The sequence below is a fragment of the Saccopteryx bilineata genome, chromosome 2 (genome assembly GCF_036850765.1).
Source record: "Saccopteryx bilineata isolate mSacBil1 chromosome 2, mSacBil1_pri_phased_curated, whole genome shotgun sequence".
In the NCBI taxonomy this organism is placed as follows: domain Eukaryota; kingdom Metazoa; phylum Chordata; class Mammalia; order Chiroptera; family Emballonuridae; genus Saccopteryx; species Saccopteryx bilineata.
In genome coordinates this window covers 238,692,206-238,715,731 of record NC_089491.1, presented here as the reverse complement: position 1 = coordinate 238,715,731, position 23,526 = coordinate 238,692,206, and the positions used below count along the sequence as shown (strand labels likewise).

The 23,526-nt window shown below is 35.6% G+C and overlaps 1 protein-coding gene across 5 annotated transcripts in view; it reads left to right on the top strand.

The window, feature by feature from the left end:
• ARHGAP32 (Rho GTPase activating protein 32) overlaps positions 1-23,526 on the top strand; it is a 394,792-nt gene that overhangs the window by 359,053 nt on the left and 12,213 nt on the right. For all 5 annotated transcript variants that reach the window (XM_066259724.1, XM_066259723.1, XM_066259720.1 and 2 more), the window contains 8 exons: positions 5,930-6,032; positions 7,595-7,739; positions 8,339-8,421; positions 17,185-17,292; positions 17,893-18,038; positions 18,605-18,800; positions 20,280-20,425; positions 22,763-22,834. In XM_066259724.1, coding sequence (XP_066115821.1) covers positions 5,930-6,032; positions 7,595-7,739; positions 8,339-8,421; positions 17,185-17,292; positions 17,893-18,038; positions 18,605-18,800; positions 20,280-20,425; positions 22,763-22,834 — 999 coding nt within the window. The remainder of the gene's footprint in view (positions 1-5,929; positions 6,033-7,594; positions 7,740-8,338; positions 8,422-17,184; positions 17,293-17,892; positions 18,039-18,604; positions 18,801-20,279; positions 20,426-22,762; positions 22,835-23,526) is intronic.

The following is a 23,526-nucleotide window of genomic DNA, read 5'->3' as shown; positions in this document are numbered from 1 at the left end:
CTTTGGGCGAGGGGTATGCAACATAATTTAATGACAAAATAACCTAGACATGTTTTCTTTGAATATATGTACCCTGATTTATTAATGTCATCCCATTACCATTAATAAAAATTTATTAAAAAAATACTAATATTTTGTTTTGAGATCAAAAAGGAATACTGTAATAACTTTCTCACATAAAAGAAATATAAAGGAAAAAATGGTCTAAAATATATATTTCCATATAATGAAAATAACAAATGTAAAGGAAAGGTACCATAGACAGGGAAAATGCTTCTAATATAATATATAAAAATATCATTCAGATTTGTGAAAAAATTAAGCCCCTAAGTAGAAGAATGAAGAAAAGATAAAAACATAATTTTTACAAGGAGTTAAATATTAAACAAAATACAGAAAAGTGTTTATACTCATTTGTAATCATGGAAATGTATCTCTAAGCAATTTTGCAATACCATTTTATATTGATAAACATTATTAATCTAAGAAACTACTTTTCTAAATTATGATAATATTGACCATAATCAAATAGACAGATATATATTTCTCCAGCAAAATGTGTTTATTCAGAAAAAACAAAGAATTGGAATTTGAAACCATGCTCAAGCCCCATAAAACAAAGGAGAAAGATGCTTTTTTCCCCCTGGATTTTGGAGTGGCTGTTGTAAACCCATTGTTCATTGGAGGAAATTGAAACTACAAATTATAGTGACTTTTCATTGGCTGAGTTATGGGAGTCTCCCATTGGCTGAGCTCGTACTGGGCTAGAAGGGGTCTTCCTTCTGCTGAGGTAATGGTGTTACTTCCTGTGATAAAGAAAAGAAAATCACTTTCTGTTAGAGATGCAAGGTATGATTCTTCCTATTGGATTCAGTAGTGTGTGTTAAGTGACAGATGCCTACGAGTTCTTTCTTCTAGCCTCCTGACTTCATTTTATTTTATTTTTTATTAATCGATTTTAGAGAGAAAAAGGAAAAGTTATTTGTTGTTCCACTTAGTGGTGCACTCACTGGCCACTTCCTGGATGTGCCCCTGCCAGGGATGAACCTGTGGCCTGGTGTCTCGGGATGATGTTCTAACTGACTGAGCTACCTGGCCAGAGCCTGATGTCATTTTAAATGAGTTTTCTCTTTCTTAATTGTCATAATATCCAATCCAATAAAAAAAATAGTAGCAATTTTATCAATAGACATAAATTGTTGGTTTCAGGTAGTTCTGTGAATTGTTGATATTTTGTATGGTATATTTTGGTACTCCTAGCAAGAGACTTTATAGTGTTCTTTTCATCTAGCAATTCCCCTTAGGAATTCATTCTAAGGTTATATTTCAGTAGAAACAAAAGGTTCATTATAGCATTATGTATGAGAACAAAAAAAATCAAATACTAACTCTTAGGGTAATTGTTTATGATATAAATTATTAAGCTGTTAAAATTGTACATTTGAATACAGTATAAAAACTTTAAAATATAAAAGTATGGACACTTGGCCCTGGCCAGTTGGCTCAGCATAGAGTGTAAGTCCGGAGTGTGGAAGTCCCAGGTTTGATTTCCAGTCAGCGCACACAGGAGAAGAGCCCATCTGCTTCTCCACCCTTCCCCCTCTTCTTTCTCTCTATCTCTCGCTTCCCCTCCCACTGCCAAGGCTCCATTGGAGCAAAGTTGGCCCGGGCACTGAGGACCGCTCCATGGCCTCTGCCTTAGGCACTAGAATGGCTCCACCACAAGGGAGCAATGCTCTAGATGGGCAGAGAATTGCCCCCTTGTGGGCATGCCAGTGGATCCCAGTCGGGCACATGCGGGAATCTGACTGCCTCCCCATTTCTAACTTCAGAAAAATGCAAAAAAAAAAAAAAAAAAAATGTATGGACACTTTAAAATGAAAAGAATGGATACTTAGGTTATATGTAAAATAAATATAAATATGGTAGCTATTATATGTAGAGATTGATTTTTTTCCTTAGTTTTCCTACTTTTAAAAAATTAAAAAAAATTGATTGGGGTGGGGAGAGAGAGAGAAGCATCAACTCATTTCACTTAGTTGTTCCATTTAGTTGTGCACTCATTGACTGCTTCTTGTACACGCCCAGATCAGGGGTTGAACCCACGACTTCTGTCTCTCCAGGCTGATGTTTTAACCACTAAGCCACCCAACTAGGACCTTTCTACTTTTTTAATTAAAAAGAAAAAAAATACTAGAAGAATATTAGAAATGAACAATACTCTTGAAGATAACTTTCAGCTAAAGGCTGATCCAGAGCAGAAAAATCTATGCAAAGGCATTAGAAAAAAATAAAGAAAAAAGTTAATTCTTGACATTAGAGTGTTATTATAATTTGATAAATCTTGAAGACTGAAGTCAGATATATTCTAGTTGGCATATTAAAATAATTTTCTCTTTGATTGGAAATGGAAAATAAATATTTATATGAAGGCTACATCTGAATATTCAAATGAAGGCTAAATTAACACAAAAAGGGAAAGCTTTAAAATTTATCAACTAAAAATTTCATTACAAAAGAAACTGGTTTTTAGTATTATTGATTTATTATTTGTCTTTGATTTAATAAATATCTGAGGAATTAAGTTTTTTATGAATTTGAGACTCTGTATAGTATAGGTAGTCTATAACTATAGACAATACCATGTATGTGTGTGTATGTGTATATATATATATATATATATATATATAGAGAGAGAGAGAGAGAGAGAGAGAGAGAGACTATTTTAAGGCCTAAATTAAAACAAGCAGAATTGAATATATATTACATAGAATCTTTTGAAGTTCATGTGAAAATAATTAGAATAATCCTGAGGAGAAAGAATGATGTATTGGCATTATGCATACATAATTGTGAAGAGGGACATTTTATAAGAATGGATAGATAACTACTGTGTATAATTGTTCTTCCTCATGATTGTTCTGTTTTAGTTGGGACTTTAACATATAAATATATAAAATAGATTTTGCATCAGATTTTTCTAAGAAGGAGGCCCGTATCAGTATAATGTTTTGCTATGTGACTCATTCACTGAATTGTATTTCTAGTCACTAATCAACTTGATAGAGATTATCCTGTTAACACTTTCTAAGCTTTTGAGTACTTCCCTGTTGGAGCAAGAGACAACCCTGACCTGTTTCTTGTGTACAGAGTGTCAAAGAATTTGTGTAGGAGCCTGACAAGGCATTTTACATATTCCTTTGTGATGCCTGGTGCCAGAATTTGCTCAGGATGATTGTGCAGTTTCAGCCACCAAATCCACAATGCTTATAACTGAATTGAGTGAAGGTTGTATCACAATTTTTACAGAACAGATTTAGAAAAAAAAATCTCCCCCACATGGTACCTTTTTGTTAGATAGATCAGATTGGGTATCCTTAATTATGTAGTAAAATGTTTTTTGTTTCTTTTTCTTTTTGTATATCCTTTCTTTTATATTTCTTTTGCATTTCTTTCTGTTCAACCTTGCTCCATTAATAGGAGGGAGTGTTTTCCAGTTTGTTTGCTATGCTCATTAGCTTTCACACATCAATTCAACAAGTTTTACTTGTACTTAAAAGTTTCTGGTGTATTTCCATTCTTAGTAAGTTTGATAGGAGAGAATGGATGCCAAGATTTAAAAAGAATACAAAACAGGTTTAATAACTGCTGTGTTCATGCTTTCCTTAACTACAATTAAATCTGTTCTAGTGGAACAGAGTTTTCAGATGTCATTGATTTTTTTTAATGGGACTTATTTTATTTGTTGCACATATTTGAAACTGAATTTCCTTACATGAGATTGCTTTAAAAAATTGAGAACTTTTTAGAAAACTAAGTAAAATTATATTTAGTATAAAATATATTTGAAACCTCAAGGTGAGGAAACTCTGTAGCCTGACCCTATTTGTGTTTGAGTTTTTTAAACTATTCTTTTTTACTAATTAAACAAGCAAACAAACAAACAGAAACTTTATTATCAGAGCACAGTGGGAAAAAACAAGGCCCAAATAACCTGAAATTATTCCTTTAGGTAATCATATTTTCCTAACCAAAAATCCTAATGCACCTTCTAGTAAGTCACACTACACCAAAGTACTCCTGACCTGGAAGCCACTACCTTGAGAATGAAATTTGAATATTTTTTTTTGAAACTTGACTGTTTAATCTGTATTAAAGAAGACTCAATTTCCTCTCTGTAACTAGAGATAATGCTAGAATTTTTTGCATAGGATTTCTATGAGAATTAGTGTGAGTATCCTCTATAAATAAAGCAGTTAGTCTGTTACATTTACATGGTCAGTAATATAACTGCTTTAAAAATTATACAAAGCTAAGGTAAGTTTTATTATTATTTTTTAGTTTTTTCATTGATTGAGAGAGGGAGAGGAATGAAGAGGGGGCAGAGAGAGAGAAAAAAGCATCAACTCGTTCCACTTAGTTCCATTTAGGTGGACATTCATTGGTTATTTTTTGTATGAGCCCTGACTGGAGATTGAACCTGCAACCTCTGCATGCCAGGATGACGCTCTATTCACTCGGCCACCTGGTTAGGGCCAGGTGTTTAAGTTAAATGTAAGTTATAGGGTCTAATAATTTAAAAGATAGAATATAGGAAGGACAACAAAAGTCAGAAAAACCAAGGAAAAGTCGGTAATGATAATAAAGAACTGATATACATCAAGTCCTGGGATAACATCACTTTTTTTGTTATAATTTTGTCAGATGCCACTGTAGGAACCTAACACTTTAAAAAAATTTTTAATTGAATTTATTGGGGTGACATTGGTTAATAAAATTATATAGGTTTTAGGTGTACAGTTCTATAATACATTGTCTATATATTGTATTAGGAACCTAACTCTTGTTTGTACTAATCAGCCTATGGTACAATTGGTTTCATTATACATCATTTCACTGAAAATTTGCAGAACCTCTTCATAGCAGTAAGTGAGGACTTACTATATAATATAAATGAAATACATTAGCTAAAATTATCTTATTAAAGTATCATTTTATTCACCACTCTGTTTCATTTCTAGTGTAGTAGTGGTTCTTTGCAAACCAAATAATGTTCGTCCAGGCACTTCTTTTCAGGGACTTTAACTAATTCCATCAGTTGAACACATACTAAAAATTTAACAGTCTATATTGCAAAACAAAGTTCAAATTTCAGCTATTATATATTTTTGAATGATTATAAAGAATTTTTTATTATATAGTTTGAATATTTTCGAGCCTGTAGGCCTGGAATAGTTGCCCATCTGTGTTAAATATTCAGTGAAGTAACCACAGAGCGTACCCTTCTTTCAGCTTATTGTTCAAGTGCCCTTTGTAATGAGCTGATTATATGAAGTCAGAAGGTCAGTAATTATAATGTACGAATAGTCAGGAAACTAAGATTTTAATCTACTTGAAATTGCTTTGACCTTTGCATTGTGTTGGTGTTTTGTTTATTGGATAAAATTAGAATTAGCACTAACTGAAAAAATAACATTTTTAAAAGTGAAAAATTACAGCACTTTTAGGCAGTTATCTTGTTGGCATAAGCATTTAACTTTTTATATCTATTTACTATATATGCAGTTCAGCTGAACAGTTGTATTTTTTTTTTAATCTGGTGTGGTGTTAGGAATAATCAGTTCACCTTAGTGTTATAACGTGACTTAAATAAGTCTACCAGAGAAGATCTTAGCGAGACTATCCAATTTACCTATATATAACAAGATAGAGTCCGTTTGATTATTCAGAAGCAGTTATCTGGTTGAAATGTGAAATTAAGTAAACATGCTCTCATCATTTTTTTTGTAGTAGATTAACTTCACCCTGTACAACTTTAATTTGCAAATTTTATTTTGCTTCTGAGAACTAAGGTATTCTCATTTTGGGGGTGACTCCGTTTCAGTTGAATACTCCCAATTTAATCCACATCTTTAAAAATTCTCTCTAGTCCCTCAGGTCCTTCAAAGCTGTACCGCATTCATCGAGAGATACGGCATTGTGGATGGGATATACCGTCTCTCCGGCGTGGCCTCCAACATCCAGAGGCTGCGGTAAGACCTTACGTGGTGTTTTCCTTTCCGTCCCTATTGTAATTCATTAAAATGAAATTATTTCAACATCAAGTCTCTTTCATTCATAACCACAATTTTCAATATGGTAGTTTAGGAAAAGTAGGAAGTAATAATCATGGTTTCTGTATATATTTTCCTAAAGAGGTATCAGAAAACCATGTCCCCTTAACCGCTTCAGTACTTGTATTTTGTCTCTTTACAATATGTGAAGAGTTTAGCAAATTGAGTTTGAACCCGTGACCACCATGACAGATGAAATTTACATTATAACAGAATTATTCTTTAGTTTGGATTAAAATTGATGAGGGAAACTTTTTCTAATCACCTTTAACACTAGTTCTGTTGTATCTGCTCAAGTGTGCATGTGTTATGTATTTCACATCCTCTCATCTTCCCAGACAGAAATAGTGCTCGCTTTTATTTACACCAGCAATAGAAATTTTATTTTTGCTTAATCTCTTAGATTCTAGTTTTCCTTTAATTTTTCATTAGAGTGCATGGAAATTGCCGTTTACTCCATTGGGGTTTTAGTATTCTAATTGACCACAGAGCTCACGTCCATTTTCAGAAATACATGTTGGAAAATACATAATTGATTATTTATTTTATTTTTTTGACAGTCAGAGAGGGACAGACAGGACAGACAGACAGGAAAGGAGAGATGAGAAGCATCAGTTCTTCATTGTGGCACCTTAGTTGTTCATAGATTGCTTTCTCATATGTGCCTTGAACTGGGGGCTACAGCAGAGCAAGTGACCCCTTGATCAAGCCAGTGACCTTGGGCTTTAAGCCAGCGACCTTTGGACTCAGTCAGCTACCATGGGGTCATGTCTGTGATTGTCCCAGTCCAATGCTCTATTTATACCCTGTGCCACCGCCTGGTCAGGCTGTAATTGATTCTTGTACTGAAGACAATTGTTTTTACTTTCATTTGCAGCCAGTCTCACGTTTACTAAGACTTCCACATACACTCATCCTCTGGCTTGATAAAGGGTCTCATGCCTATAGATTAATATTAATTAGCCTTCTAGAGAGTGGGATTAATCTGTCCTAGCATTCTGAGCACAACTTTTATTTCATTCACTTTAATGACACAGATTTTATCATCTGTTAACGTTTGGTATTATCTGAGAATTGGTTTATACTGTCTCTGGCTTTCATATTGAGGGATTTGTGTGCCTAGTTGTTTATGGACCAGCTGCCACTCAGTTCTAGTTTCCATAATTGCCAAAATATCAGATATTCACACCATTAGAAATTGAGTCCTGTTTTCAGGTATATGTATTAAGAGCTGCTCATTCATGTGCATTTCAAAGATTGGATGGCCATTTTAATTTTAAAGTATGCCCTTATTTTTCACATAGAAAAGTCTTATGAACAAACATCCAATTACTACTGCCAAAGTCCAAATATAATCATTTGAAAAACACATTAATTCACTGAGGCTGAAGTTAACTCTTTGGATATTGCTTTCTGTTTTAACATCATATTCTTGCTTTTCCTTTACTTCACTAATTTTTTCACTCTGCTGTCTTTGTTAGCCATGAATTTGACTCTGAACATGTCCCCGACTTGACAAAAGAACCGTATGTTCAAGACATCCATTCTGTGGGCTCCCTCTGTAAGCTCTATTTTCGAGAGCTTCCAAACCCTCTGCTTACCTACCAGCTATATGAGAAGTTTTCAGTGAGTACAAATCACTTTCTTTTATTTTCGTAAGTTTTATTTAGAAAATTAAATTTAACACAGTGACATTGATCAATAAGAGTGCATAGGTTTCAGGCAAACTTTTTTATGGCATTTGAACTGTTGATTATGTTGGGTGATGGGTATTCAAGTCACTTTTAAATCAAGTTCTGTTTGGAGTTTTGTGGTTTTCTTCAAAATGTATAAAAATTGATCTGTCACATAAGACATAGTTCTGTGACTAGAATGGCTTTTCTCTAAAGGAAACAAAAACCAGTCATTGCTAGCGAGTTCATTGTTTTTGCTGTTTTCATTTTCATCCTTTTAGTTTCTGACTTTGAGCCATTACTCTTACCACATTGAATATGAGTTACATAAAGTTTTTAAAAAAATTATCTTTTAATAGATTTCAATGTCCACAGAGTGTGAAAAAAAAATTTACTTCCTTAATACTTGATGGTGTTCCTCATCATTCAGCATCAAAGAATAGATAAAGTGATTTATCTCAGAGTGAAAACTAAATTGTAAGTGAAGAACTTTCATTTTTACTGACAAAGTCCACTAGTTTATTTCACATTATGATTGTTTCATTGTTACAGGATGCTGTTTCAGCAGCAACAGATGAAGAAAGGCTGCTAAAAATCCATGATGTCATCCAGCAGCTCCCCCCTCCACACTACAGGTAAACCACGTGTAAAATGCCAGCCCAAAGTAGAAGTCAGTTGATGTATAAAAGTGCTTTTTTTCCTTTGGGTTTCTAACTATTTAAGTTTTCTGGGAATTCCAGCTATTTAAACTTTCATCTGCTCATACATAATTAGAGGATCAGGGAATATGCAGATACTCTAGTACTTTCAGCCTTTTGTATAGTGCATTTTCACCAATGAAATAAAAGTTGATTTTGCATCTCATTTGCATAATCGAACAACTTTCTTTGATGTGTTGGTTGCTTTTTTGATGTTCTTGTTTAATAAAAGAAAATGAAATGCTTCTTTTTTATCACTTCATACTCTTCTTGAAATATCCCCTAATTTTTCTGAGCAATATAGTTTATCTACTAAGTTTATCAACTCTAATTATATTTATATTTCTATCATAGTATATATATTATATATTTTTCTTTATTATATGTAGATATTTCTCAAAATATATAGGCATTTCCCCTACTAATTACAAATATAGCTAGCTCCCTTGCTGTCAATTTAATCTTTTCTATTGAAAATTACATGCCTTCTCCTGCTATATCTATATGTTATTGTACATATGTTCTACTACATTTTTCTTAAATATACTATTTTATCCATTTTATATATAACCCCTCTAAAACACAAGCTCCTTGAGGCCATGAATTCTGTCTTATCACTATATTCTCAAAATAGAATTCTCAACATAGTAAATGTTCAGTATATATATTCCATATGTTTTTTAAAAATTTTTATGTAGAAAATTCAATTTAATGGAATGACAGTTTTCAATTAGAGTACATAGGTTTCAGGTAAACATTTCTATAATATTTGAACTATTGATTATGTTGTGTACCCATCACCCAAAGTTAAATTATTTCCGTCACCTTTTATTTTTTCCTCTTTACTCCCTTCCTGCCATCCTCCTCCCAAATATCCCCCTCCCCCTGGTAACCACTTCACTTTTATCTATGTTCATGAGTCTCAGTTTTATATCCCACCTGTGTGTGAAATCATATAGTTTTTAGCTTTTTCTGATTTAGTTATTTCACTTAATATAATGTTCTCAAGGTCCATTCATGTTGTCATAAATTGCAGTATGTCATCATTTCTTATGGCTGAGTAGTACTGCATTGTATACATGTACTACATCTTCTTTATCCAATCCTCTATCAAGGGACACTTTAGTTGTTTCCATGTCTTGGCCGTGTCGAGTTTTTTTGGGTAGGTACCCAGTAGAGGGATTGCTGGGTCATGTGGTACTTCTAGTCTTAGTTTTTGAGGAACCACCATACTTTTCTTCCAGTTTATATTTATACCAGCAGTGCATGATGGTTCATTTTTCTCCACAGCCTCTCCAACATTTATTACCTGTCTTATTGATAATAGCCAATCTAACAGGTGTGAGGTGGTATCTCATTGTAGGGTTTTTTTTATTAAATTTAATGCAGTGACATTGATAAATCAGGGTACAGATGTTGAGAGAAAACATCTCCAGATTATTTTGACATTTGATTATGCTGTATACCCCTCACCCAGAGTCGAATTGTCTTCTGTCACCTTCCATCTGGTTTTCTTTGTGCCCCTCCCCTCCCCCACACCCTCTCTCCTTCCTCACCCCATCCCCTCCCACTGCCCCACCCACCCCCGTTACCATCACATTCTTGTCCATGTCTCTGAGTCTCATTTTTATGTCCCATCTATGTATGGATTCATATAGTTCTTAGTTTTTTCTGAGAACTGTTTTCTGAAAAAAAGTTTTTTCTTTACTTATTTCACTCCGTATAATGTTATCAAGGTCCATCCATGTTATTGTAAATGATCCGATGTCATCATTTCTTATGGCTGAGTAGTATTCCATAGTGTATATGTACCAAAGCTTTTTAATCCACTTGTCCTTTGACGGACACTTGGGCTGTTCCCAGATCTTCGCTATGGTGAACAATGCTGCTACAAACATGGGGGTGCATTTCTCCTTTTGGAGCAGTTCTATGGTGTTCCTGGGGTATATTCCTAAAAGTGAGATAGCTGGGTCAAAAGGCAGTTCGATTTTCAATTTTTTGAGGAATCTCCATACTGTTTTCCACAGTGGCTGCACCAGTCTGCATTCCCACCAGCAGTGTAGGAAGGTTCCCTTTTCTCCACATCCTCGCCAGCACTTATTCTATGTTGTTTTGTTGATGAACGCCATTCTGACTGGTGTGAAGTGATATCTCATTGTGGTTTTAATTTGTATTTCTCTAATGATTTAGAGATGTTGAGCATTTTTTCATATGCCTATTGGCCATCTGTATGTCCTCTTTGGAGAAGTCTCTATTCATTTCTTTTTCCCATTTTTTTATTGGATTGTTTGTCTTCCTGGTGTTGAGATTTACACGTTCTTTATAAATTTTGGTTATTAACCCCTTATGAGACGTTATTGTCAAATATTTTCTCCCATTGTGTAGTTTGTCTTTTTATTCTGTTCTTATTGTCTTTAGCTGTGCAAAAGCTTTTTCGTTTGATATAATCCGATTTGTTTATCCTGTCTTTTATTTCACTTCCCTGTGGAGATAAATCAGCAAATATATTGCTCCGAGAGATGTCGGAGAGCTTACTGCCTATGTTCTCTTCTAAGATGCTTATGGTTTCACGGCTTACATTTAAGTCTTTTATCCATTTTGAGTTTATTTTTGTGAATGGTATAAGCTGGGGTCTAGTTTCATTTTTTTACAGGTAACTGTCCAATTTTCCCAACATCATTTGTTAAACAGGCTGTCTTTACTCCATTGTATTTCCTTACCTCCTTTGTCAAATATCAGTTGTCCATAGAGCTGTGGGTTTATTTCTGGGTTCTCTGTTCTGTTCCATTGATCTATATGCCTGTTCTTACGCCAGTACCAGGCTGTTTTGAGTACAATGGCCTTGTAGTATAACTTGATATCACGAAGTGTGATACCTCCCACTTTATTCTTCTTTTTTAAGATTGCTGAGGCTATTTGTGTTCTTTTTTGGTTCCATATAAATTTTTGGAATATGTGATCTATATCTTTGAAGTATGTCATTGGTATTTTAATTGGTATTGCATTGAATTTATAGGTTGCTTTGGGTAATATAGACATTTTAATGATGTTTATTCTTCCTAAACATGAGCACGGTATATGCTTCCACTTGTTTATATCTTCCTTGATTTTTTTTATCAATGTTTTATAATTTTCTGAGTACAAGTCTTTAGTCTCCTTGGTTACTCCTAGGTACTTTATTTTTTGGTTGTAATAGTGAAGGGGATTGTTTCCTTAATTTCTCTTTCTGACTGTTCATTGTTGGCGTATAAAAATGCCTCTGATTTCTGAGTATTAATTTTATATCCTGCCACTTTGCTGAATTCATTTATCAGGTCCAGTAGTTTTTTTGTCTTGAGACTTTAAGGTTTTCTATATACAATATCATATCATCTGCAAATAATGATAGTTTTACTTCTTCTTTTCCAACTTGAATGCCTTTTATTTCTTCTTCTTGTCTGATTGCTGTGGCTAGGACTTCCAGAACTATGTAGAATAAGAGTGGTGAAAGGGGACACCCCTGCCTTGTTCCTGATCTTAAGGGGATTGCTTTTAATTTTTGCCCATTGAGTATGATGTTGGCTGTGGGTTTCTCATAGATGGCTTTTATCATGTTGAGATATGTTCCCTATATCCCCACTTTGCTGAGAGTTTTGACCATGAACGAGTGCTGGATTTTATCAAATGCTTTTTCTGCATCTATTGAAATTATCATGTGGTTTTTCTCCTTTTTGTTTATGTGATGAATCACATTGATTGATTTACAAATATTGTACCAGCCTTGCCTCCCCAGAATAAATCCCACTTGATCATAGTGTATGATTTTTTTCATATATTGTTGGATCCGGTTTGCTAATATTTTGTTGAGGATTTTAGCATCTATATTCAGAGATATTGGCCTATAATTTTCTTTCTTTGTGTTGTCTTTGCCTGGTTTTAGAATCAGAATTATGCTCGCCTCATAAAAGGAGCTTGGAAGTCTTCCTTCCTCTTGAATTTTTTGAAATATCTTGAGAAGGATAGGAGTTAGTTCTTTTTTGAATATTTGGTAGAATTCAGTTGTGAAGCCATCAGGCCCCGGACTTTTCTTTGTTGGGAGTTTTTTGATAACTGTTTCAATCTCATTTGGTATAATCGGTCTGTTTAGGTTTTCTGATTCTTCCAGATTGATTTTTGGAAGATTGTATGTTTCAAGGAATTTGTCCATTTCATCTAGGTTGTCTAGTTTTTTGGCATACAGTTCTTCATAGTTTTTTCTTACAATATTTTGTATTTCTGTTGTGTCAGTTGTTATTTCTCCACTCTCATTTCTAATTTTATTTATTTGAGTCCTCTCTCTCTTTTTCTTGGTGAGTCTACTTAAAGGTTCATCAATCTTGTTTACCTTTTCAAAGAACCAGCTCCTAGTTTCATTGATCCTCTGTATTGTTTTTTTAGGCTCTATGTCATTTATTTCTGTTCTGATCTTTATTATTTCCTTCCTTCTACTACATTTGGGCTTTACTTGCTGTTCTTTTTCTAGTTCTTTTAGATGCAGGGTTATGTTGTTTATTTGAGCTTTTTCTAGTTTCTTAAGGTCTGCCTGTAGTGCTATGAACTTCCCTCTCAGGACTGCTTTTGCTGTGTCCCATAAATTTTGAGTTTTTGTATGCTCATTGTCATTCATTTCTAGGAATATTTTTATTTCTTCTTTGATCTCATTGTTAATTCATTCGTTATTTAACAACCTGCTATTTATTTTCCATGTGTTTGAGAATTTTTGAGCTTTACTGTTGTGGTTCATTTCTAGTTTCATGCCATTGTGATCAGTGAAAGTACATGATATGGTTTCAATCTTAAATTTGTTGAGACCTCTTTTGTGTCCTAACATGTGGTCTCTCCTAGAGAATGTACCATGAGCACTTGAAAAGAATGTATATTCTGCTGCTTTAGGGTGAAAGGTTCTAAGATATCTATCAATTGAGTTGATCTAGTGTGTCTTTTAAGTCTGCTGTTTCTTTGTTAATTTTCTTTCTTGAGGATCTACCTAGTGATGTTAGTGGGGTATTGAAATCCCCTACTATTATAGTATTGGTGTTGATTTTGCCCTTTAAATTCATCAAAGTCTGCTTTATATAGTTAGGTGCTCCTATATTAGGTGCATAGACATTTATAATAGTTATGTCTTTCTGTTGGATTACTCCCTTTATCATTATGTAGTGGCCTTCTTTATCTCTTACTATAGCCTTTGTTCTAAAGTCCATTTTGTCTGATATAAGTATTGCTACCCCAGCTTTTTTTTCATTTCCATTTGCATGAAAATTTTTTTCCATCCTTTTACCTTCAATCTATGTGCGTCTTTTGTTTTAAGGTGCGTCTCTTGTAGACATATGTATGGGTTCTGTTTTCTTATCCATGCAGCTACCCTGTCTTTTGATTGGATCATTTAATCCATTTACATTTAAGGTTATTATTGATATGTAGTTATTTATTGCCATTTTATTCTTTAAAGCTGTATTCCTTTTTTGCTATATTCTTTTCCCATTTTCATCTGTTTACAACAGGCTCCTTAACATTTCCTGCAGCATTGGTTTGGTTGTAATGAAGACCTGAGTTACTGCCCCTCCTCCCTACTTCTTGTTTTCAGCTGTGTCTTGTTTTGCTGATTGGAACTGGAGAAATGTCTGGAGATCTGTGCCCTGGAAGCACTTTAGCCTTGTTTTGTTGAAGGGTCAGTCCCTCCCCCAGCTATGGCCGCCTCCAGCATGGATGAGTCAGCTTTTTAGGTCATCTCCTGCCTTCCTTTGCCCCTCACAGTCTGTCCCTCTCTCTCTCCTTTCCACTTGGGAGATAAGCCAGTCCTTTCAACACACCTTGGTCCCTGGTCACCAGGCAAGTGGCTGTGAACAGTATTTACTGCTCTTTTCCTTGGAGTGAGATCCCCTCTGGGCTCTCAGCCTCACCCACCCACCCCCCTCCATTCCTGTAAGCAGGGGAGATTCAGGTGCTCTCTACCAGGTTTGTTGTGGCTTCTTCTTTGCTCCTTGGTTTTTGAGAGCTGTTCTTGTAGTCCAGAAATGGTTTTTCATGCTGATTTTTCCTAAATTGATTTGTATTCCAGTTTGGTGGTGAGAGCTGAGCATCTGTGCGTCTGCCTACTCCGCTGCCATCTTCCCAACTCCTCATTGTAGTTTTGATTTGCATTTCTCTAATAGCTAGTGAAAATGAGCATATTTCCATGTATCTGTTGACCCATTGTATGTCTTCTTGGGAGAAGTGTCTGTTTATGTCCTCTCCCCGTTTTAGTCAGATTATTTACTTGTTTGTTGATGAGCTTTGTGAGTTCTTTATATATTTTGAATATTAACCCATTATTGGAGCTGTTGTTTATAAACATCATCTCCCATTTGGTTGACTGCTCTTTTTTGTTATCAGTTTATTTTGCTGTGCAGAAGCTTTTTTTAGTTTGATATAGTCCCATTCACTTATTGTTGCCTTTGGGGTTAAATTCATAAATTGTTCACTATGGCCAAGGCAATCAGTTTAGTACCTGTGTTTTCTTCTATGTAATTTATTGTTTCAAATTTTATATTTAGTTCTTTGATCCATTCTGAATTAATATTTGTGCAGACGGACAAACTGTATTCATGTTTCATTGTTTTGTATGTGTCTTTCTAATTTTCCGAGCACATATATTGAAAAGGCTTTCTTTTCTCCATTGTGTTTTTGGCTTCTTTGTCAAAAATTATTTGTTCATACATTTTATAGATTTTGTAGCTTGCTGATAGATGTATGTGTATATTCTTATATTATCTCTTTATCTCCTGATACAAATTATCTACCATGTGTCCCCACCTGTTTTATGTATATTACTATATACATACCCTACTGTATATTATATGTAATTCCTTATTATATATTGTCTGCTTTGTATTGTTTTTATACCATAGCTGCTTTTACATAAGTTTTGTATCTTCCACTTTATATTACATTTTTTGACAGATTTTTAAAAGATTTTAACATTCACATTTCCTAATTCCTTTAAATGTTTTTGAAAACCATGATTTTTAATTATGTTCGCTAATGGAGATGGGCCATATGCTATTTAACCTTTCCCCTAATTTGGCTACTTAATCTGTATGGTGAGGTTCCCCCCCCATTTTGAATATGACTATGAGGACCATCCATTTCATTGTATCTTTTTGGGAACCTCGATTCTTTTTTTAGAATAAAGAGCTGACAGTGAAATTCTTAGAAACCAAAAGGTAGTTAAATTTTCTTCTCAACATATTTCCAAATTGTATTCCATGACGGTTTATGCAGTTGGCATGCTGTGGAATATGAAAATGCTTATTTATGACATTCTGACTAAAATTATTCATTAGCTCTTAAAACATCTTTATAATTAAATATGTGAGTAAAATGGTATATTTGGTTCTTTTAATTTACATTTCTTACAAAATACATTTCTGAAGTACTTGAATCTCTCACTCCTTCATCTACCCCCCCTCCAAAGAATGAAATTTTGTATTGTTTTCTACACATTTCTCAAGCCTGTCACCTCTGCATTGTGTCCAGCCCCAGCCTCACTTCTGTCTGTCTGTCTTTCCTTATTAGCTCTGTACAAGAGTAACAGGGAATCACTGTTTTTACCATATAAGCAGTTTCAGTGGATTCTATTGAATGAGCAGAGACTTTGGAAACAAGCTGCCCCTGATTTGAACCCCAGCACTGCTTTTTTGTAATCTGGGCAAACCTTGGCTTTCTCCCCCCAAAATGGGCAATGGTAATATTGTGCTTGGTAGGGCTATTGTGAGAATCAGGTGAGAATTAGGTGTAAAAGTATCTTGAACAATGGCTCTAGCTCTTCTCTTCCTTTTCTTCTCAAATTCATGTTAGGCTCACCTGAATGTTTGAGGCCCCTATGTCTACCACAATTTAACTTTAATTGCTGGTTCAAATAGTAGTCTTAAACTTCTGTCTTCCATTCATGTTTTTAATAGTTTTGTTGTTGTTTTCTCTACTGATTTGAAAGAGGGGAGATGGGGGGTCAGGATGAATGAAAGAGGGAAAGAGAAAGAGAGGCATCAATTCATTGTTTCACTTAGTTATTCCATTTAGTTGTACATTCATTGGTTGATTATTGTATGTGCCCTGAGTAGGGTTCGAACCTATGACCTTTACATATCAGGATAACATTAACGAACTGAGCTACCTGGTCAGGGCCTGGAATTTTTTATTTTTAACCCTTTTTAGGCTTATGAAACATTGTGGGGTTTTTTTATAGAAGAAAAGTTTAAATCCTTTCTTGTTAGCATGTCGCATGTCTCCTGCAAGCAGATTAGCATAACTTCACGAGATCATTTGTCTAGAAACTGGAGTGGAGGATGTCTGATAGACAAGAACAAATATTTATAAAGACTTTAAAAAGTAAAGCTGGCTTCTCAGAGCCAGTCTTGTCAGAAACTTGTATTTCTTACTGCACCTGCTTTAAACTTTTCCCCTAGTATTCTGTAGATGTAATTATTGTACCCCGGAATATAAAATTCATAATATTCTTCTGACAGTTCTGTAGTAATTGTATTCAAACGTAATTAGCAGCAAAAAATTTGTTGGGGTTTGTATGGTTCTTTCTCCATTTGCCATTGAAAACTTAATGAATTAATTAGTGGAACTTTATGCTCTAAACTACAACATAATTGTTTCTTTGTTGTTGTTAATATGTTGTATTTCATTTTCCAGAACACTGGAGTTCCTAATGAGACACTTGTCACTTCTAGCTGATTATTGTTCCATCACAAATATGCATGCAAAAAACCTAGCAATTGTTTGGGCTCCAAACCTGCTCAGGTAAGTTGCATTTGACATATGACCTTAAATAGAATAAATCATCTTAAATGAAAGTCTCAATTCATCAGTGTTCCTTAAGGACAGTTTTTAAAAGTAAAATTGGCCCCGGCTGGTTAGCCCAGTGGTAGAGCATTGGCCTGGCATGTGGATGTCCTGGGTTCAATTCCCAGTCGGGGCACACAGAAGAAGCAAACATCTGCTTCTCCATCCACCCCCCATTTTCCTCCCCCTCCAACAGCCGCAGCCATGGCTCGATTGTTCTGAGCATATTGGCCCCGTGGGCTGAGGATGACTCTGTGGAGCCTCTGCCTCAGGTGCTAAGAATAGCTTGGTTGCAAGCATAACCCATATGGGGATTGCTGGGTGGATCCTGGTTAGGGTGCATGTGGGAATCTGTCTATCTCCCCTCCTCTCACTTGGAAAAAAAATAAAGTTAATCTATTGTTTTTTAGTATTTCCCCACAACAAGCCATTGGCACTTAGCCAAGGCACTGTGAAAATATGCTTTCTTCCTCATTTGTCTGTGATTCACTTATCTAAAAACTGCCCTTTAAGCCTGCTATCTCTGTGACTTTGATGGTGACATTGTTTACCCCACAGGTCAAAACAGATAGAGTCTGCCTGCTTCAGTGGAACAGCAGCTTTCATGGAAGTGAGAATTCAGTCTGTGGTTGTTGAATTCATCCTCAACCACGTGGATGTCCTCTTCAGTGGGAAAATTGGTGCGGTCATTCAGGAAGGGGCAGGTGTGGTTCCAACAGATTTTGTTTACTACGTGGGATACGCATCTAAACTTCAAAAGGAATGGAAAACTGCATTTCTTATCTCAGTTTAATAAATCTGTCTTTGGTAGAAAGCAGTTAAATTATGTCTGTTTCCCAAAATATACAATTTAAATTATTTGGGTGACTTAGTAGTAAGCCTTTTTATGGTCTATGTTCATGACACATTAAAAAATATACTGTATTACTTAATATTGGTGTATATAAAGCTGTAATAATGAGCAGTAGCAGAACAAATTACTTCCAAAAAAAAATGTGATAGCAGGCAAGGCGTTAAAGGAAAGCAGTTAAATTACCTGTGTGTGTGTGTGTCATTGTTAACAACCTGGCATGTCACCTTTTATTCCTCATTTAGTATAAATCCCTCTTACTTTTGCCATTTAAAAAATGTAATGAAAATTTAAAACAAGACAGGTAGATACATGGATAGACATATGAACAGATTGAAAAAGACACATTCACGCATATTTCTGTTTTTTCCCCATGCAGAGAAGTTTGACTGTCTTCATTGCTTTTCTTTCTTTCCCAAGCTTCTCTATCAAGACCCAAATCCCTGCTAGTTTCCTCTCCATCTACCAAACTGCTGACACTGGAGGAAGCCCAGGCGAGAACACAGGCTCAGGTCAGTTCTCCAGTTGTGACTGAAAATAAGTACATTGAAGTAGGAGAAGGACCTGCTGCACTCCAGGGAAAATTCCATACCATCATCGAGTTTCCACTCGAAAGGTAAAGTTCATGAAATCCTCATAAATGTGATTGCATAGCTATACATTCTTTTTTTATTTTACTTTTGCTTTCATATTTTAGTATTACTATCTTGATTCTGGGCCAGTCCCAGGAAAACCTGTTCTTTTTTGATGATGGATCATACTTCATGGGGAATGATGGAAATGATTGGTTCTGGAAAAGCATTGTAACACCACATCATTTTAAAGAGGCAGGAAGTCAATGGTCCAGGGAAAAGTGTTAGGAAAAATGATACACTTCTACTAGATAGGGTGTGATTTTTCTCTCTTGAGATACATTGTTTAGAAATTTGTTCTTTTACTTCCCTTGACTAAAAATGTCCTGGCAACAGAAAGTTAGAGCATACTGTTACTTGGTCATTCTGCATTTGTCTTCTGTATCTGTATAATTTATCTTCATAATTTTCTCAAAAGTCTCTTTATAGAGGAGTACTCAAGAGAGTAGATACTGAGATACAAGTGGGCCTGGCTCCCAGGCCTGAATCCAGCATTTGCTATTTTTATAGCATTAAGGAAGTTAACTATAAATTTCTTTGTGTTGTAATTTCCTTAGTAGTAAAATGAGAATGATAGTGCTTGTCTCATACGATTACATATAATGTGAGATATTACATATAAGGCAGTTAGCATAGTGCCTTGTGTTCAATATATGTTATTTACTATTCTTAATATTTTTCTTCATTTTTGGCTTAATTTGCTTTACTCACACCTGAAACTATTTAACTCTATTTTTGGAGTTTGGGGAATTTTAATATTTCCTGTTTTTGGAATTTTAATATTTCCTATTTCCATATATGTCTTACTCTCACTTATTTCCCAGATTGTGAAGTTATATATAAATATGACAATCTGTATAAAAATTATCTTTGTGAAACTAATTACTAACATTAAATCCATGCAGTTAATGTCCCGGTGGTGCCCTAGCTGCACGGTTCGGCTGCAGGGGTTGGCTGCCCTGTGGAGTGTGCTGAAGGGCAGGGCATGTGTGCTGTTGCACTCGGCTCCTCCTGACCACTTGTTCTTTCCATCATTTGTTCATTTTCCACAAGTAAAGATAGCCACTTGGATTTTTTTTTCCCTAACAGGGACAGATAAGGACAGACAGACAGGAAGGGAGAGAGATGAGAAGCATCAGTTCTTTGTTGCGGCACCTTAGTTGTTCATTGATTGCTTTCTCATATGTGCCTTGACCGTGGGCCTTCAGCAGACCAAGTAACCCCTTGCTCAAGCCAGCGACCTTGGGCCTCAGGCCAGCAACCTGTAGGCTCAAGCCAGCGACCATAGGGTTATGTCTATGATCCCACACTCAAGCCAGCAAGCCCATGCTCAAGCTGCTGATCCCACGCTCATGCCAGGGACCTCTGGGTCCTTTGTGTCCTAGTCCGACACTCTTTCCACTGTGCCACCACTTGGTCAGGCTCCTTGGATCTTTTAATACAGATTATTTTCTCTCCCATAGGAGGAGGCCTCAAAATAAGATGAAAAAGTCTCCTGTGGGCAGCTGGCGATCCTTCTTCAACTTGGGGAAGTCCTCGTCCGTTTCTAAACGGAAGTTGCAACGCAATGAGAGTGAGCCTTCGGAGATGAAAGCCATGGCTCTGAAAGGTGCGCCCGCACAGGCCCCGCCAGGTCCCGCGAGCCCGCCGCTCGGCAGGTTTACGCTTCTTGTGCTGTCGCGGCGCTTCTCCTGCTGTTGCGCTGTTGCTGCGCTCTTCCGCTCTGGGGACCTGCTCAGTACACTGTTACAGTGTGCTTTGCTGGGTGTGTCTACAGCACTGCTGATACGTGTGAAACATCTTCTACCAGCCTTTTATCAACAAATACATAAATTATATGTAAATATGTAGAATACTTAATTTCTTAGGAAATGTAGATTAGATAGTTTGTGGATGGTTAAAAATTTGCAACATATATTTGTGACAGTTTATATATTGTTGGCAATAAAAATATAGATTAAGTTTATTAATCTATGTTTTTACAGACATAAGAAATGAAAACCATGTTTCCACATGTTTTTCAAGTTTATAACTTTTATTACCAAAGAAACTATCTTTTTTCTAGATGACTCATTGATGAGAGTATCTTACTGAGTCAAGTAAATCTATTACTGTTGTTGAAAATAGTACTCTTCTACATATACTTTAAAACCCCTGTTCTACTGCTACTAACAGCTTTTGATTCTAGGAAGGGCTGTAGTGCTTTCTTCTCAGGTGATGTTAGAAATCTATTGTTAGTTCATTTTAATTCTAACTTTTCAGTTTGCAGTCATGTGCTAAGCAAGTGCGAGGTATTTTGATAGCAGCCTCTGCAGATGACAGAAAATTAGGGCACTATCTCTGCCTTCAGAGTCTTACTTGGGATGACATATGTGTAAGAAAATAAATTTCATGCAGAGTCATAGCTATTGAATAAAAGTTTGTATGAGATATTTATGGTAGGAATTATCAGTTCCTGTGAGGAGAAGAGCTTTGGTACATAACATGATCAAGTTTGGGGTTATGAAAGATGACTTTGGCCTCAGTCTAAGGACTATGAGGGAAGAGAATTAATACTGGAGACCGGACAGTAAGTTAGGAGACAGTTACTATCACGCAGGCAAGAAAGCACAAGTGTCTGGAATGAGCAGCAGCAATGGGAATGGGAAGTAGATGGGCAAGATACTTAGGAAACAGATTCTACAGTGTTGGGTAACCAAGCAGTTATGAAGGATGGGGGAAAAGGAGGAACAAATATAATTTTCAGGTTCGAAGAAAAATACAGTGTATATTTTGGACATAGTGAGTTGGACATGCCCAAGAGATGATTAGTAGTATGGGTTTGGAATTCAATAAACGTGTTTAATATATCTCGACATGAAGACTTGAAGGTCATTGGTAACAGCTAGTGGTGAAAATCCTAGAGATAGATTTTATGGCCTAAGGAAAGCCCATTGAGTGAGAGAAGCAGGTTAAGGCTGAGTCCTGGAGAAAAGTGGTGTTGAAAGGGCTGGAAAAGGCAGCATTGTCGTGAAAGGAGAGTGAGCAGTAATTAATGGCTAGAATGAGAGGCAGAGAACAAGAGAGGAGAGTGCTGTCCCCAGAGTAATGGGGGAGGAGCTTGAAGAGAAAGTGTTGGCAGTGTTGAGTGCTGCCAGCAGGTGAAAGGGTGCAGATGTTGAACAGGTCAGATCCAGCAGGTATAATAAAAGTATCTGTATAGTTTCCTAGGGCTGCTACAACAAATTGCCACAAATTGGGTGGCTTAACAACAAAGCTTTATTTCCTTACAATACTGGAGGCTAAAAGTCAAGGTGTCAGCAGGAACAGGTTCCCGCTGAAGAATCCAGGGACGAGTCCTTTCTCTCCTCTTCCAGCTTCTGGTGTCACCTGGTATTCCTTGCTTTGTGATGGCATCACTCCCGTCTGCCTCAGTCTTCACCTGGCATTCTCCTCTGCCTCTCCCTGTCTCCTCTTCTTTTTATTTTTTATTTAGAAATTAAATTTAATGGGTGACATTGATCAATAAGAGTATGTAGGTTTCAGGTGAATATCTCTGTAGCATTTGAACTGTTGATTGCTTTGTGTGCTCATCACCCAAAGTGTCAAATCATCTTCCCTCACCGTATACTGTCTCCTCTTCTTAAAGGGACAGCACAGCAGTCACAGAGTTTAGAGCCTAGCCTAAATCCAGTATGGCATCATATTGGCCTTTAGGAAATATAAAAAAGGAAAACATTTTTAATTCATCTTTATTCTTGAATTCATAATCCTTTAGAAAAGACATTTTTCATATAGGTAACCAGTTGAGAACAATGCAGTATATAATATGTTGCTAAATTGAATCTGATTGTCAAAGTGTACAACTGATCACTCTTGGAAGTTTATGTAGAGAATGACACTGCTCCCTCTCACTGCATATGTAACAGTGAATAAAGCTTCACACTGTTTGGTTTTGATTCTTAAGGTGGAAGGGCAGAAGGAACCCTCCGCTCAGCTAAAAGTGAAGAGTCTCTGACCTCTCTCCATGCAGTCGATGGTAAGATTAAAAACATCAATTCTGTATTTCATAAAAGAACATATTTAAGTATATTTTATAAATACATGTTTAATAAACGGGCTATAGACCATTATATCTTAAGAATATTATTATGTTTAGTATTGTTCATTGATGTTTTAATATAGTACCAGTCTTTAATTTCTTCACTCTTGACATAATTGTTATTCAATTTGCATAAAAATAGATGAATCAGTTTAAGTTAACCATTTATATTTATTAAGGCCCAGTGGAAAAAAATACATTATTAGTATTTCTTTAGATTTTACAATGAGAACACAATGTTGCAAAGTATAAAACTAAGGAGTTTTGATATTCAAACCAATAGCCTTTTGTCTTGAAAACAGCTACCCTATTGTTAAATTTCATAGATCAGATCAATTATAGGCTAGCCTTGATATCTGAGGACAGTTAGTACTAGGAGAAGGCAACTTAAAGTCAATCTGCTTAAAATGGGGATCAGAATTTTATGCTAAATAATGCAAAAATGTTTGCTTATTACTTAAAAAACAAAACTAAAAAGTTGTAAAAATAAGTTTTAGCTTTTACCTAGTAAAAGTCGGGTTATAGTTGCGACTGTCTAATTTTTAGAATGAACAAAGGACATTGTTGGCTTGGAAGGAAATAAAATGTTTTGACAAAACCATGTAATAGCAAGTAGGACATCCTTTACT